General features: G+C 39.1%; 1 protein-coding gene across 1 annotated transcript; it reads left to right on the forward strand.

Moving 5' to 3' along the window:
• Positions 1-2892: 2892 nt before the first annotated feature.
• Positions 2893-12947, forward strand: CCDC42 (coiled-coil domain containing 42; the record flags this gene model as incomplete). Its single annotated transcript, XM_081319018.1, has 7 exons — positions 2893-2969; positions 6446-6551; positions 7305-7409; positions 9798-9995; positions 10664-10885; positions 11612-11770; positions 12852-12947. The coding sequence occupies 7 exons, from the start codon at positions 2893-2895 to the stop codon at positions 12945-12947; spliced, it is 963 nt and encodes a 320-aa protein (XP_081175144.1).
• Positions 12948-15814: the final 2867 nt, after the last annotated feature.

Below are 15814 nucleotides of genomic sequence, written 5' to 3' on the forward strand. Positions count from 1 at the left end.
TTAGCGGTGAGAAATGCAACCGCTCAAAAGGCTGTGCTTTCTTTCTGAAAGGGGTCAGAAAAATATGCTTTGTCTTCATTCTGTCTAAAATTTGTTTCCATTAATGTACACAAAACATAGCTTTATCCCCAGAATAAGGATGCTTCCAAATGAGACATTTATTACCTCATTAACAGATTTTTTTCTGGAGGTAAAATTTTGCAGTCAAACTGATCAATTCACTATTAAATATAAGTTTGGAGAGGTTATTTTTTATATTCAGAAAAAAAGTTAAAACATGGAGTAGTTAACACAATGTCTTCTGATTTGGGATGCAATCCCTCTTCTTAAAAGTGCCCAACAAGAAGGATCGGACAAGTTAATGGCGTTGGTGACCTCTGCCCTGTTTTATCCTTTTCCATTCCATTCCCTCACTGATACCTTTCAGAAATTCGTAACAGCCCCCATTGTCTTTGGTTTTCATTTATATCTATCTCTATCTACATTTGATTATAAATTAAGTCTAGCACAAACTAAACTTACAGAAAATAGAAAGGATTAAAAAGTGCAAAGAGAAAGAGAAAAGTAAGAACATAATACAGAAAGAGAAAAGAAATATATAAAGAAGTTATTTCTGACCATCACAGGTATACATGAATTTAGTGACTCTTTACTGTCTCTGAGGTTACCAACATTTCTCTCTTCATCCCATGTCCCATCTTTTATCTATAAACAAATCTATAAAACATCTTTTCAATTCTGGTGTCAGCACAAAGTCCTTCAAAGGTTGCCAGAAGTAACAATGTATTTTCTTTTAACCTTCAACAAATAAACCAACTTTATATTCATTTCTTTTAATTCTAACAGTCTTAATCTTTAGTTCATTCAAATATTGTTGTAGGATTTGTTTTCTCTTCATTTCTTCTTCTTCTCTCACACAAAGTTCTTCCAGGCTTTAATAAGCCTTTTTTATAAACGCAATAGGAAAAATAAAATCTAGTTTACTCTATTGGTTTGCCATTTGTATTCCCCCTTTGAATCTTAAAACCTCAGCTAGCTTCGTTCATAGATCCAGAGAAACATTCTTTTCTAAGACAGTTGTAAATCCACTTTTGATATCATCTCTATCTTGTCAGATACATTTTTTCTACATCTGGCTTAATAACATTTCTTCATAACATCTTTTGGACTTAATCAATCCATAGAAGCAGACCTCATAACTGACATTGTTGATATTGTGGCTGTTATTTTCTTATTCTATTCCTCAAATGTCTTGTATCTTTACTGTTATAACATTTTACAACATTTTACAGGTCTATATATCTTTTCTCTACTTGAAATCTTTAGTCCTGTTTAGTGTTTGAAATCATAAAATTGCTACTTTATGTTATGTCTTGTAAAACCCAATACTGGATCTACAGTATTTCCCACAAGAAGCTGTTTGTTCTTTCAAATTAATTCCAAAATATTTTTGTAAAAGTTTCAATATTCTAATTTTTATCAGGATCCTTAGCCTTATAACTTCCTAAGGCTGAAATCTTTAGGGGTTTTTTTGCTGTTTATTTCAGATTTGTTACATTTTAAAGCTCATGATTAATATTTTTCTTTTATTCAGGACTGAAGGCAGATTTTTCCAGTGTTTTCAAACTTGTCTTTCTGAAGTTCTTTAATAGCTTAGAAGCAGTTACATACCAATTTCTGAAAGTGATTAGAAACTCAGGTTTGCAAACTTAAGTGTCCTTTAAAAAAGGGGTCCCTAACCCCTGAGCTGTGGCCCACTGCCAGGCTGCAACTCATTAGGAACCAGGCTATGCAAGTGGAAGGCGAGTGTGCATGCAGCTCCACTTGCACAAGTGGCGGGTGCTCAAACTCGGACATGAAGCTCCATTTGCGCGAGCAGTGGGGGCCCACTACTTGTACAAATGGAGTTGCACATGCTCACGTGCACGCAAATAGAGATTTAATTTTTAACTAAGAAAAAATCCATAAAAGCTAAACGGGCAGGGATTACCTACAGAAACCCTGGAGTAATTCATCATGCATTTGAACCTTATCTCAAAGTGCAAACCATTTTCATTAATTAAAAAAAAAGCTAGCTTCCTTTAATTCCCTTTTTCTCTGTCCAGCCCAATCTCCTTTTTTGTATCACCTTGCTTTTAAGATAAATAGAACTGTAGATTTTGAAAACTTAATGATGAGTTTTCTAATTATTAGATTGGCCTGAAGGCTGCTACTACCTGCTCAGACATTTTGTATATATTTTTCTTATGACGCACTGTGGCAAGAAAGAGATAATAGTACGTATAGTATAACATTGGTGAACAAAGTTAGTTTGGCCTTGGATCTGTTTGCCTCGATTATATTTTCTTTGAAAATTGCTATTGATTTAAAAAAGAAAGGGTAAAGCAGATTTTTGTAACCTTTCTTCTTGTGGATTCTAGAATGACTTTGCATATATACACATGTGCACATATAAAAACATAAACAAATATGATTCTTTGGCATTTGACCTTAATTTAGCACAAATGGCAGCTGCCCTTCCCCTATTTTTGCAGTTCTAAAGCAGCAAACCACTAAATCACAACATTTTGTACTATCTCTGGTTGTCCCAGTTGAAACCAAATGGGAAAAACCAGGCTGTTGAATTTGGGAGGTCTTACTAAATTCTACCCCCTACAGAGTGAATCATGACTTCCCAAAGGGCTTTCATCTTTCCCAACGCAGTCAATCCCTACCGTTGCTAAGCAACCATTTGCATCTTCTGAATCTTCCTCTGAAAGTTCCAGGGCTCCAACTGCATCAGATTCTGGCAGCTTTTCAAATCTGTTTGCTTGACTCCCAAGCTCAGATAGAGAGGTGAAAAGGGTGACTGATTGGACAAGTCAGGACGTGCCTGGCAAGTGGGCAGCCATCATGACTACCATGGACGAAGAGGATCTAAGCGAGTATTTCCGCATGCAATATGGACAGAAATTGTTGAAACTGTTGATGTAAGTCACCTGTTCTTCCTTCCATTGTTTCTGTTCAATTCCCTGAAATAATTGTCTGTCTCACCAAAACTTTTCTCTGCTTTCCCCTTTCTGAACACACTCTCTCTCTCATTTCTGGAATCTTTTCCCCTCTGAATCCTTCCTCGCAAAACCAACCAAACACACATTTAATAGAAGACATCTATTGGATCAGATCAAGGTTTCCTCCAGGTTAAAATCCAGTATCACACAACAGGAAATCAGGTTGCTTTTGTGTGAAACCAGATGGAGAGATGCAGGGATAATTCATTTATTCTTCAATGCTGTAGCCGTAATCTGACTCCCTTCACCTTGTTACTATTAATATGTTTTTAAAAAACAGCATGAGATACATTTTTTAAAAGACTTCTTGGAACAATTTTTAAAGATTTAATATGTAATATAATCAACTGGATCATCTGTAAGCAAAACTAACTCTCATAGGAAGGTTACAGATAGGGCATCCTTTTGACTATACAATACAAGTAGTCCTCGACTTACCACAACAATTGAGTCCAAAATTTCTGTTCCTAAGTGAGGCAGTTGTTAAGTAAACTGTTGTGTAGTGAGTTCGTTGCGCAGGAATGAAGACAAGGCGAGTGAGTTCAGCAATGGTCATGTTTATTTCCTTGCAGGATCTGAACTGAGGAACTGAGCTGCAGCCTGCAGCAATTTATAGCCTGGCCCCTAGGTGGCAGCCAATAGGTTTAAAGCAACCCATTGGAGGGGAAATTCTGGCAAATCCTGAATGGACAGGATTCTGGCCGCTGGGACCGGATCTGGTTTAATCCCATTTATATCCCTCCCTTCTCCGAAGACTCAGGGCGGCTTACAATCTAAAGCACATATCAATGTGGTTCAATTAGTGGCAGTGGGAGTCTGCTCAGGCCATCAGCATGGCCCATTTCTTTGCCGGGTTTGTGAACCAGTTTAAACGTGTAGGCTGAAAGAAAAATAGACCATCTCAACATTCTTGGGGAAAGTATGTGGGGTGTTTGTTTGTCTGTTGTAAAGAGTCCCAGTAGTGGTTTGTGGTCTGTGAAGACTGTGAAGTCCCTGCCATATAAATAGTCATGGAATTTTTAAATTCCTGCTACAATGGCTAAGGCCTCTTTGTCAATTTGAGCGTAGTTACGCTTAGCAGAGGGCAGTGTCCTTGAATAAAATGCAATAGGAACTTGTGTTCCATTCTTCTCTAAATGACTCAAGACTGCCCCCACCCCATAAAGGGATGCATCACATGCTAAACAGACTGGTTTAGACTCCCTAAAATGAGTGACAGTAGATTTAACCGACAAAAGTGCCTTTAGGTCTTGGAAACTTTTCTCGTGAATGCTGGTCCATTTCCATGAAGCTTTTTTTATCTAAGAGCCTGTGAAGTGGCTCTGCCAATGTGGCCTTGTTAGGCAGAAATGCATGGTAGAAGTTGAGGAGGCCCAAGAATGCTTGTAGCTCTCCTTTTGATTTAGGGCTAGGTGCCATTTAAATGGCCTTCACTTTGGACTCAGCTGGTCCAAAGTAGTTTTCGACCTGGGACAGGTACAATGGCCATCCTTCTGGTCATTTGATGTTGAACTCTCACAGCCTGCCGACCTTGGGCATTCTTCTGGTCTTCGCAGCTGGTTCCTGCGCCTTCTGATCCTGCTTCTCCGATGCCCAGGGACTGATCCACTGAGTGCGTGGTCGCTAGCATGTCTGGCTAGCTGACCGTAGGGGGAGGAAATGCTTTTCCGCCAGGTGTGCGCTGCCTCTTCCCTAGTGACTTTCAGCTCTTTCAAAGAAGCAGGATCCCACCTTCGTCGCCAGGGTTGTGTAATGAGTTCGTTGCACAGGAATGAAGACGAGGCGAGTGAGTTCAGCAATGGTCATGTTTATTTGCTTGCAGGATCTGAACTGAGGAACTGAGCTGCAGCCTGCAGCAATTTATAGCCTGGCCCCTAGGCAGCAGCCAATAGGTTTAAAGCAACCCATTGCCGCCTAGGGGCAGCCAATAGCAGCACTGGAGACGGGGTGTCTGAGTTGCTGGGAGCTGTTAGCTAGCTCCAGCTTATCACGTGGTGTTACAATTAAGCCCAATACATAACATAAACTTTGCCCCATTTTATGACCTTCCTTACCATAGTTGTTAAGTGTATCATTGCAGCAATTAAGTTAGTCAGATGGTTGTTAAGTAAATCTAGCTTCCCCATTGATTTTGCTTGTCAAAAAGTCGCAAAAGGGGATCATGTGACTTGGGACACTGCAACCATCATAAATATGAATCAAGTTGCCAAGCATCTAAATTTTGTTCACATGACCATGGGGACACTGCAACCATCGTAAATGTAAAAAACAGTCATAAGTCACTTTTTCCAGTGCTGTTGTAACTTTGAACGGTCATTAAATGAACTGTTGTAAGTCGTGAACTACCTGTACATTCTCTAACCAGTATCCAAACAATATGTTTTGTGTTTGATTATTTCTCTGTTTGCTGTGATAATATTTGCTTCTGTCATTTTGCTTCTGTTTTATTTTAAACCTCTTAGTGAAGAGGATTTTGGAATCTTCTCAAATTTTCTGTTGATTGAAACAACATATAAGCTCTAATGAGTAACTGTGAAAGTAAGTAAATAAATAAATACAATACATACATATGTACAAAGATTCATACATTCTAAAAAAAAAACCACCTCAAGATTTCCCTGGATAGAACACATGCTAAACCTTCAGTAAACACCTTTCAGACATGGTGTTAAATATTCTAGCTTTAATTTACCTTGTTACTGATAAAGTGGGTAGATCTATAGTTTTAACTTTTAGAGTAGATTCTACTTTTTTAGGAAAAGAAGTTTTTTTTATGACTTCCTAAGTCTTGTTGTGTAGCCAGGATCATGCTCTCATGGACTTTTCCACACTCTTTCAAGTCTATCTCGAGAGTTTGACTAGTTAAGGGCAAAATAAATCTCATTTTTAAAGATTTTAAAAAATATTCTCTCTTTGAAACTAAAATTCAGCTGTTATTTTATCCACAGATGAATTGGATCATGTTGACTAATCAGCAACTGTTACACTATATCTTAGATGCTGGATATTAATCACTATCAAAGTGTAATTTAAAGCTGTATTTGTTCCTATGGACTAAGCTACCTATTAACTTGCCTTTCCTCATAGGTTTCTCTGCCTTCTACAGTACATCCTTTATTTCTTTTACATTCCATGTTTTAGTCCAAGATTATCTTTAATTCTTCAGATCTTTCTCCCAAAATCTGTTGATTAACTGGGCATCTTATCTCCACTTAGATCACAGCCTGGAGCTGTAGACTCTTTCCTGAATGAAAGTTAATTTGGGGGCAAATACAGTTAGGTTATTCTGTTAGAACTCTGCCCTTGCCATGTGAAGGTATTTGAACAGCTGTTATAGGTCGTATGACATGATAGGCCTTTGCTGTTTGTTGGAACTATTTGTTCTCTTTGATTAGGAAATTCCCAGTGTCAGAGGAGCAGTCTCCATCTCCTTCCATTCGACTGCTGGAGAAAAAGAAAGAGGCTAAATTGGTGCATCAGGCCATGGAAGCTCAAAAGGAGGTGAGTTCCCTCTCTCTCTCTCTTAAGATAAATGTATTCAATTTTTTAAAATTAAAAAGATAAAAACAAGAAAGAAAGAAAGAAAGAAAGAAAGAAAGAAAGAAAGAAAGAAAGAAAGAAAGAAGAAGGAAGGAAGGAAGGAAGGAAGGAAGGAAGGAAGGAAGGAAGGAAGAAAGAAAGAAAGAAAGAAAGAAAGAAAGAAAGAAAGAAAGAAAGAAAGAAAGAAAGAAAGAAAGAGGAAGGAAGGAAGGAAGGAAGGAAGGAAGGAAGGAAGGAAGAGGAAGGAAGGAAGGAAGGAAGGAAGGAAGGAGAAAGAAAGAAAGAAAGAAAGAAAGAAAGAAAGAAAGAAAGAAAGAAAGAAAGAAAGAAAGAAAGAAAGAAAGGAAGGAAGGAAGGAAGGAAGGAGAGAGAAAGAAAGAAAGAAAGAAAAAGAAAGGAAGGAAGGAAGGAAGGAAGGAAGGAAGGAAGGAAGGAGCACTAGAGAACAACAAATCTATTTTATTTCTTTACCCCTTGAAATACGCAGAATGAATACTTCCGTGCCAGACACCTTTCCTCCTTCCTTGGGCAGGGGGTTGGACTATTAGACCTCCAGGGTTCCTTCCAACTCTGTTATTCTGTTACTCTGTTATATCATTTTCATTTGTCCATTGCCACCATAATAAAGTTAGATCCCATCTAGGATCTTCTCCACAGAAGAAAAGGTCTGCCATAATTAAATGACATTAATAGCTTCTCTCTGTGTATTTTTAGGCATTTAAAACAAGAATGGAATCCCTAAACAACAGGTGGGAAGAGCTTGGTACAAAAGAAGTCCAGCTGAAAGCATATATTAAGAAATTTGAGCAATTCATACAGGTACAGATTCTTTATAGCTTTCCAACACCTTCTTTTAACAGTAATGGCTCCATCCTGCAGGTAGTCTCTGACTTATGTCCCTTTGTTTAACAATAATCCAGAGTTACGATGGCACTGAGGTGACTTATGACCTAAAGTTTTAAGTGGCACACCACCCCTGCAGTCATGTGATTGCAATTTGAGTACTTGACAACCAGTTTGCATTTACGAGAGTTGCAGCATCCTGTGGTCATATGACTGAGATCTGTGACTTTCCCTGCCAGTTTGCAGCAAGCAAAGTCAGAGGAAACAGCCAGATTTGCTTAACAACCATGTAATTCATTTAATGACGTATGATTTGTTTAATGACTGCAGTATTCACTTGTGGTTCTTTTGAAGCCATTTACATTATATACTAATTGTCCCCCCCCCAGGCATAGTAATAAAGGTTGCATAGTAGGGTCAAATTGAAAAAGGAAACAAAAAAGACAAGACATATGTAATAAAATCCACAGCTGTTCAATTAAAATTATTTCCTCTTTTAACAACAGCATAATAATCTAGTAATTTGTTTATTCATCCATTCATTTATCACCTGTATGCCATCATCCCATTCTGGGCAGCTAGAAACTATATACAGGTAGCCCTTGACTTACAATCACAATTGACGCCCCCACCCAAATTTCTGTTGCTAAGTGAGACATTGTTAAGGGAATTTTGCCCCATTTTACCATCATTCTTGTCACAGTTCTTAAAGGAATCACTGCAGCTGTTAAGTTAGTGACATGGACGTTAAGTAAATCTGGCTTTCTCCATTGACTTTGCTGATCAGAAGGGGATCACATGATCCCAGAGACACTGCCGCCATCATAAATGTGAGTCAGTTGTTACGTGTTCGAATTCTGATCACGTGACCATGGAGATGCTGCAACGGTCATAAGTGTGAAAAATGGTCGTAAGCAGTGGTGGGATTCAGCCGGTTCGCATCACTTCGGCAGAACTGGTAGCTAATCTTTTGTTGCCCAGGGCCAGAACAGACTTCTGGAAGCGGCATCCACACAGAGAACCAGTTGTTTACATATTTGAATCCCACTGCTGGTCAGAAGTCACTTTTTTCCAGAGCCGTTATAACTTTGAATGGTCACTAAACGAACTGTTGTAAATAGAGGACGACCTGTACACAAATAAAATGACAGTGCACATCAAACACAGGAAGAAAAAACATCCAAACCAGAATACAGAATCTTATGTGAGGCTCACCATCCAGCCTTGCCCCAGGGCTGTTAAAACTTTTTCAAAATGGCCAGGTTACACATCTCTGCTGAGATGTCGCTCCTAAAGGTTTTCTCTCTGTTGCCAATGGACCAGGCAGAGTGGAGCTTTTGCAATGATGATGATGGCAGATAAACAGAACCACAATAATATTATATGAGAAAAATAAAAAATGAAGAGAAACTCCAAGCCAGTGGAATGCTCTGAAATCTCTGGGTTTTTAGTAATTTTAGAAAAATCAACAAAGAAGGGGCCACCATAATTAGAAGGGGCCTTTTTTAAGTCTCATATTGAGCTACACTAGGGCCAGCCAAGGATTTGACTGACTTATAGACTTATAATTTATATAGCTATCTATCTCACTATTTATTTAAAACTAAATAATCAACTTAATTTATCCATTACAAATAATTTAAAACAATTTAGAAATGATAAGAACAAAAAGACAAGAAGAATGCAGTCTAAACATATACTAGCTATTAATGGGCTCCAGGCTTCCATGGGATCTAGGGGACCACTGTGGTGCCATATCTCAGTCAGAAAAAAATGGCTTTGTATACAAAAGACTGCAGGTTCAATTTCATCTCCAACAGCAATAGCAATAGCACTTGGACTTATATGCCAGTTTATAGTGCTTTGCAGACCTCTCTAAGCGGTTTACAGAGTCAGCATATTTCCCTCAACAATCTGGGTCCTCATTTTATTGACCTCGGAAGGATGGAAGGCTGAGTCAACCTTGAGCTGGTCAGGATTGAACTTCAGATTGTGGGCAGAGTTAGCCTGCAATACTTCATTCTAACCACTGCGTCACAGCGGCTCACCAATAACAGGATAAAGTAAAAAAAAATGTTAGGGCTTTTTGTTTTCCCCTTGAGATTCATTATTAGGCCATTATCCTGACCTGATTTAAGGCAATTTCTTAAATAACACTGTCATTCGCATATATTCCATGGAGACCATAACATTTCCAATTACCTTTTCCCTGCCCCTCCCCTTTTTGCTTCTTGCCCTTGTTATTTGTCTTTGTCTGGGTCATCTGGGTGTGGGAGCTGTATTCATTTCATTTCATTTCATTTATTAAATTTATTAAATTTATTTATTAAATTTATTAAATTTATTCAATATGGGGATTTTTAGGAGAATGACCAGAAACGGATCAGAGCTCTGAAAAAAGCCAACAAGGAACGAGAACTGAAGAAGCAGCGTGTGAAGGAGCTTGCCAAGGTCAAGTTAGAGATTGCAGCTCTGAAACAGCAGCACCAAAAGCTCTACAACAAGCTACAGCAATACTCAATCTTCAACAAGTACTTGGAGAAGGTGGTGCAAGTCTCTGAGGTATGTATAAGAAAAGAATTGCTAAGGAAAGTCTTAGGGGCAGTTTCTCCGACCTGATATTCTCCCAGTGTACTTAACCCCCATAATTACAACCCCATATGGCAAAAATTCAATCTCCAACAAAGGTAAAAATCATTAGATTGGGAAAAATTGTCTTAGATCAGCGACATATTTTCCTTTCTTCTTTAATGCTTGGGTCAACCAAGTATAGTTCAGTACAAAACATTTAGTAGCAATTGACTGTCCCCACAGCACATCACCAGAAACTCATAGTTCATTGAACATTGTTTTGCCAATGATATATATTATTAAGCAGTGAAGTCTGAATTACAGAATAGGTCATGGAAAAGTATTCCATCTCAGGATATATAAGGTTACATGAGCACTGCTGGTAAATTTTTATCCTGAAGATTTTTCCCCCACTATGTGTATTGCATATGTGCAAAGTACAGCTTAATTCTACTGCATCCAGTATGAAGGAGTGATAAGCAAGCTCATCTCTGACTGTGCATTTCTCTGAACCTGATCAAGTTTACGCCTTAGTAAAGATTCCCTACCTGACATCAGGGCGTCTAAGTTATCATTATTTAGTTGTTATCCTTCCTTGATTGTCAGTTAAAAAAGGATTGCCATCTCAGGATAGTTGTAACCTAAGGCATTGTCTGCAGTTTGAAGAAATCCGGGAAGTCATTGGACGCTATAAAACCCTAGTTGGGATGCACCGGGATCTCCTGCAGTCGGCCCAGGAGGGGCTGGAGTTGATTGAACAAGCCAAGGTGCGCCTGGCCCGCTACAAAGAGGAAAAAGACGATGAGATTCTGCAACACAACAATGAGCTGGCCCGCCTGCAGCTGCGCTTTGACCATGCCCGTAGTGATGTCATTGCCTGGGTAAGCAGGTGGGGTGAGGATACAGGTGGTCCTCCACTTACAACAGTTCATTTAGTGACCATTCAAAGTTACATTATCACTGAATAATGACTTATGACCATTTTTCACACTTATGAACTGTTGCAGCATCGCCCATCGTCATGTGATCAAAATTCAAGACACTTGGCAACTGACTCTAATTTATGATCTTTGCAGTGTCCTGGGATCATGTGATCACCTTTTATGACCTTCTGACAAGCAAAGTCAAGGGGGAAGCTAGATTCACTTAACAAACTTGCTATTAGCTTAACAGCTGCAGCGATACTCTTAACAACTGTGACAAGAAAGGTCATAAAATGGGGCAAAACTCACTTAACAAATGTCTCACATAGCAACATAAATTTTGGGCTCCGTTGTGGTCATACCTGTACTACTTTCTTTCTCAGGAAAACCTGTGAGCAAACCATAGGCTCGGAAGCCAAGAACAATCTATTGCTGTCAACGCTGGTTTATTAGGAGGGATAGAAGGCAGAGCTCCATGCTCAGAGAGCAGGCCAACCATGAATGGCTTAGGCTGTTCTGTTTACCATTCTCTAAGTAGGCTTAGAGAATCTCTCTAGGCTGGTTGCTTGCTGTGCCATGTCCCTCAGATGGTATTTGGTGACCATTTTATAATATAAGTAGAAATTAGTTGAGTTCATCAAAATTCAGTCCATGTTTTCTTTGCTGCCTCTGTCTCCTCCTTAGGAGTCCCGCTGGGCTCATATCCAGAACACTGCTGCAAAGAAAACCTTGATGTTGGGCACTATCAAGATGGCGACACTGAATCTTTACCAGAGTGTAAACAAGCAGATGAAGGAGGCTTTAATGGTGCCTCTGGAAGACACTCATAGGCAGCTGGATATGGTATGCATGGATGATGACCTCTCTTTCTTCTTCTACCAAACTATCCAAATTTGGGGGCGGGCAAAAGCATGTTTTGCCTGTGGTCCAGAAAAGCTCTCTTTGGGCCTGGAATCCCTTTGGGCTTAGGAGTAGACTTAGCACATATCCTGGTCTGTACAGAATTTTGTTTTGCTCCAGTTTGGTTATCTCAACTATCTATCCAAAACCCTCAGAAAGTAGAACTGTACATAAGGTGTCAGAAAGGCGCTCCAACAAAGCATCAGTTCCTGATATCATCTCTGTAAAAGCTTCAGGGCCTGACTAGTGCAGCCCCAAAGCTTAATTGATTCAAGCAGAGTCTCGGCAGTCAAAGAGAAATGGCCACAGAGGTCCGGTGGTCAGCTGGAAAGGGTTGGTAATGAAAAAGTAACTTTATGACCAATCCTTGCATTTATGAACTTCACAGATCTGTAAAATGCGCGCTCCCACAGGGAGGGCCTCCTCAGGGTACCGCCAGTCAAGGATTGCCGACGGGCGATCCCCAGGGGGAGGGCGTTCTCTGTGGGCGCGCCTGCCCTATGGAATCAACTGCCAACGGAACTCCGGACTGCCCCCGACCTTCGTTCATTTCGCCGGGACCTAAAAACCTGGCTCTTTGAGCTATCTGGTCTGGACTGAGGGGTTTTAATGTTTTTAAATTGTGATTTTAATTTTTTGGGCTAGACTTAATTTTATTTTATTTTTATTTTATATTGTATTGTTTTTAAATTTTGCCTTGTAAACCGCCCTGAGTCCTTCGGGAGTAGGGCGGTATATAAACCGAATTAATTAATTAATAAATAATAAAATAAAACTGAAGTAAGACTGTAATCACAATCACAGTTTCACTTAGTGACTACTTGGTTTAATAACCAAATTGCCAATCACAATGGTGACCATTAAATGATGACTATTTGCATTTGGAGAAAGATGCTTCTTGCCTCTCCTCCCCAAGTGATATCTGCCATACCAGAAGTTCTAAAGCAGCAGTAAATTCAATCTTGTGCTCTTAGGAAGTCACCCCTTATTGTACAAATCTGACCTTCCTCTTCCTTGCTCTCAGATCCAGCAGTTTATCCAAGATTTGTCAGACATCTGGGCAGAAGTGAAGAAGAAAGATCAAAATCGATCACTAACAGGGTTTCCCAAGGAAATGTAGAGGAAAGCTGTCCAAAGCTTTACACAGCTTATTACCCAGCTCATCCTATGTTTGCTAAATTTGGGGAGAGATTATGTCTTATTTATTATAGTGTAATTATCAAAGCCACTTTACTTTCTTTCATACAAAACAAAGTTACATGATATCAAGAGTATATTTTGCAAATAAAACTTTGATTTCTCAACTGTGTTTGGATGCTCCGTATTTACTTCAGCTTCCTAACACAAACCTAGCAGAAGCATTCTGAAGATCAGTCCTTTGAAAGAAGGATAGCTAATGATCAGAATGGCCAGAGAAAACATGATATGGCTCACAATTAAGTGTTTTTCAGGACTTTGAACATTTCCCAGTTTGCCAGCTTTTTGATAAATGAAGTAAAACAAATCTTTTGTCGTATGTTGTCAACACTTTAGGATAAATAAAATAATGAATAGAAACCTCCTCTAAACAAAATTAGTAATGAATCAACTTCCAGTTGAACACAAATGGTAAGAATCTTTCATTTCTTAAAAAAAAAGTGGTGGGGGAGGGAATCACTGGAGATTGCAGTTTGGGGTGGAAAGGCCATTTACTACAAATAGCAAACTAAGAGAGTGACCTGGATAGTTTTCCTATAAAATTATCCTATATACAGAAGTAGATTGTTAAAACTTTGAAGAATTTTGTGGGAAGGGACAAAGAAAAAAATGAAAAATCAAGTTCTATTATTCAAAGGTACTAAAGATCAAGATTGTTAAAAGTAAAAGAAAAGAATATGAAGTTGGTTTATTTGATCAAGGTTGAAATAGATATGTTATCTCTGTGATCATTAATGGACTTTTGCTGATCAGGACTGAAACAAGAAGGTTTCGTTATGGTATGTGGGAAACAGCTTGGGAGACAGGGCAAAGAGATGCTTAGGGAATGGTCAAATAAGACCACAAACAGGGTGAAAAAGGCCTAGCCCACAGCTGGATAGTGGGTGGAACAAGAGAAGGACCTTCCCATCTTCTGTAAAGGAGGCAGTGGGGGATTTGTAGTTTCAGACTTGCAAGATTCTGTTAATGTAACTTTACAATAAAATAGAATTAACTCATATTTCCTGTATAGTCTATCTGAGAAGGTTGACAGGTTTTAAGGAATTGTTTGTGGATAAAAGGTGGGATATGGGAAGAAGACATCACTTATTGTATTGTAAGAGAAGATGATAAGTTATTAAGTTATCATAAGTTATCAAATTAGCTTAAGTTATTAAGATTGTTTATACATGATGAAGGGGGAGTCATTTCTTAAGATGTTTCTTTTCTTTTTCTTTACTGTATTATTAGGTTTCTTTTCTGCATCTTCCATTTTGTCTTTTTATTCTTGTCTTTTAGTTTGCATTAGTTTTTTTTAATAAAATTACGACAGGTCATCCTCAACTTACAACAGTTCGTTTAGTGATCATTCAAAGTCACAACGGCACTGAAAAAAGTGACTCAAGACTATTTTTCATCCTTATGACTGTTGCAGCATCCCCAAGAGCCTTGGTGGAGCAGTGGGCTAATGCCTCCTTAAGTAACACCAGCTGCCTGCAATTAGTGCAGGTTCGCATCCCACCAGGCTCAAGGTTGACTCAGCCTTCCATCCTTCCGAGGAAGGTAAAATGAGGACCCAGGTTGTTGGGGGCAATTAAGCTGACTTTGTAATAATGCCGCTTGGGGTGTGTGTGAAAGTCCTAATAAGCAGGCATATAGAATGAAGACTACTGCTAAGCTTGTAAGCCTCCCTGAGTCTTCGGAGAAGGGCGGGATACAAATGGAATTAAAATAAAATAAAATAAATGATCAAAATCCAGTTGCTTGGCAACTGACTCTCATTTATGATGGTTGCAGGGTCCCAGGGTCATGTGATTACCTTTTGCTACCTTCTGATCAGCAATGGGGAAGCCATATTCAATTAACAATCGTGTTACTAACTTAACAACTGCAGTGATTCACTTAATAGCTGTGGCAAGAAAGGTTGTAAAATGGGGCAAAGCTCCCTTAACAAATGTCTCACTTAGCAACAACAATTTTGGGCTCAACTGTGGTTGTAAATCGAGAACTAGCTGTATTGACAATAAAGAAAGCTATATTTGTATTCTCTGACACTGTTCTTCCCTGAAAAGCAGTGTGAAATTTTTTTTCCATTTGGAACACGAGAAAATTCACAATTCTAACTGTTAGAAAAAAATTAATAATACTAATGTATTATTAGTTTCATGGAAGCAGGTTTATATATATATATAAAAATCTGAATAGAAAGGCCCAGTGCATTCCTTCGCCATGTTTACAAAATGCATGCAGGAGTATTGGTGCCTGTGAATGTGTATAAATAGATCTGGCTGAAATGGATCTGATGCATGCAAAAACTTGCAACATTAGTATAAAAGAATGAGTCTTTCTGGCTGAAAACATTTTCTGATTCTGAGAACACCAAGGCAGCCGGTGTTTGGGGGCTTGGAGGAAAGCGGAAGCGAAAGGAAGGCCCCATATTAAATGAGAGGAGAATACAACTAGATATTGGCGCGGTTCCTTCATCTTTTGGCTAATAGCACAGCAGAGAACGGCTAGCCTCTGGAACATTTCTCAGTGCAGGAGGTCTGCCGAAGAAGCTGTCTCAAGGCAGCTGCAATGGGCAAGCAATTTTTGCAGAGCCAAAAAGAGCAAAGCACGAAGCAATTTCCTCACTGCCTGAATCACAGTTCTCTTCCATGCCCGGTGCTTTGACTTGAGCAAAGACAGCTAGGATGATTAGAACACGAGAGAGGCACAGAAGCTTTTCTAGGCGTTAACTTGTCCCAAACACAGTATTCGGAATGCAGCAAAGAGCAGAGACTAGGAAAGCAGCAAGTACTGAATGAATTC

Source organism: Vipera berus (assembly GCF_964194415.1).
Source record: "Vipera berus genome assembly, chromosome: 2".
NCBI lineage: Eukaryota > Metazoa > Chordata > Lepidosauria > Squamata > Viperidae > Vipera > Vipera berus.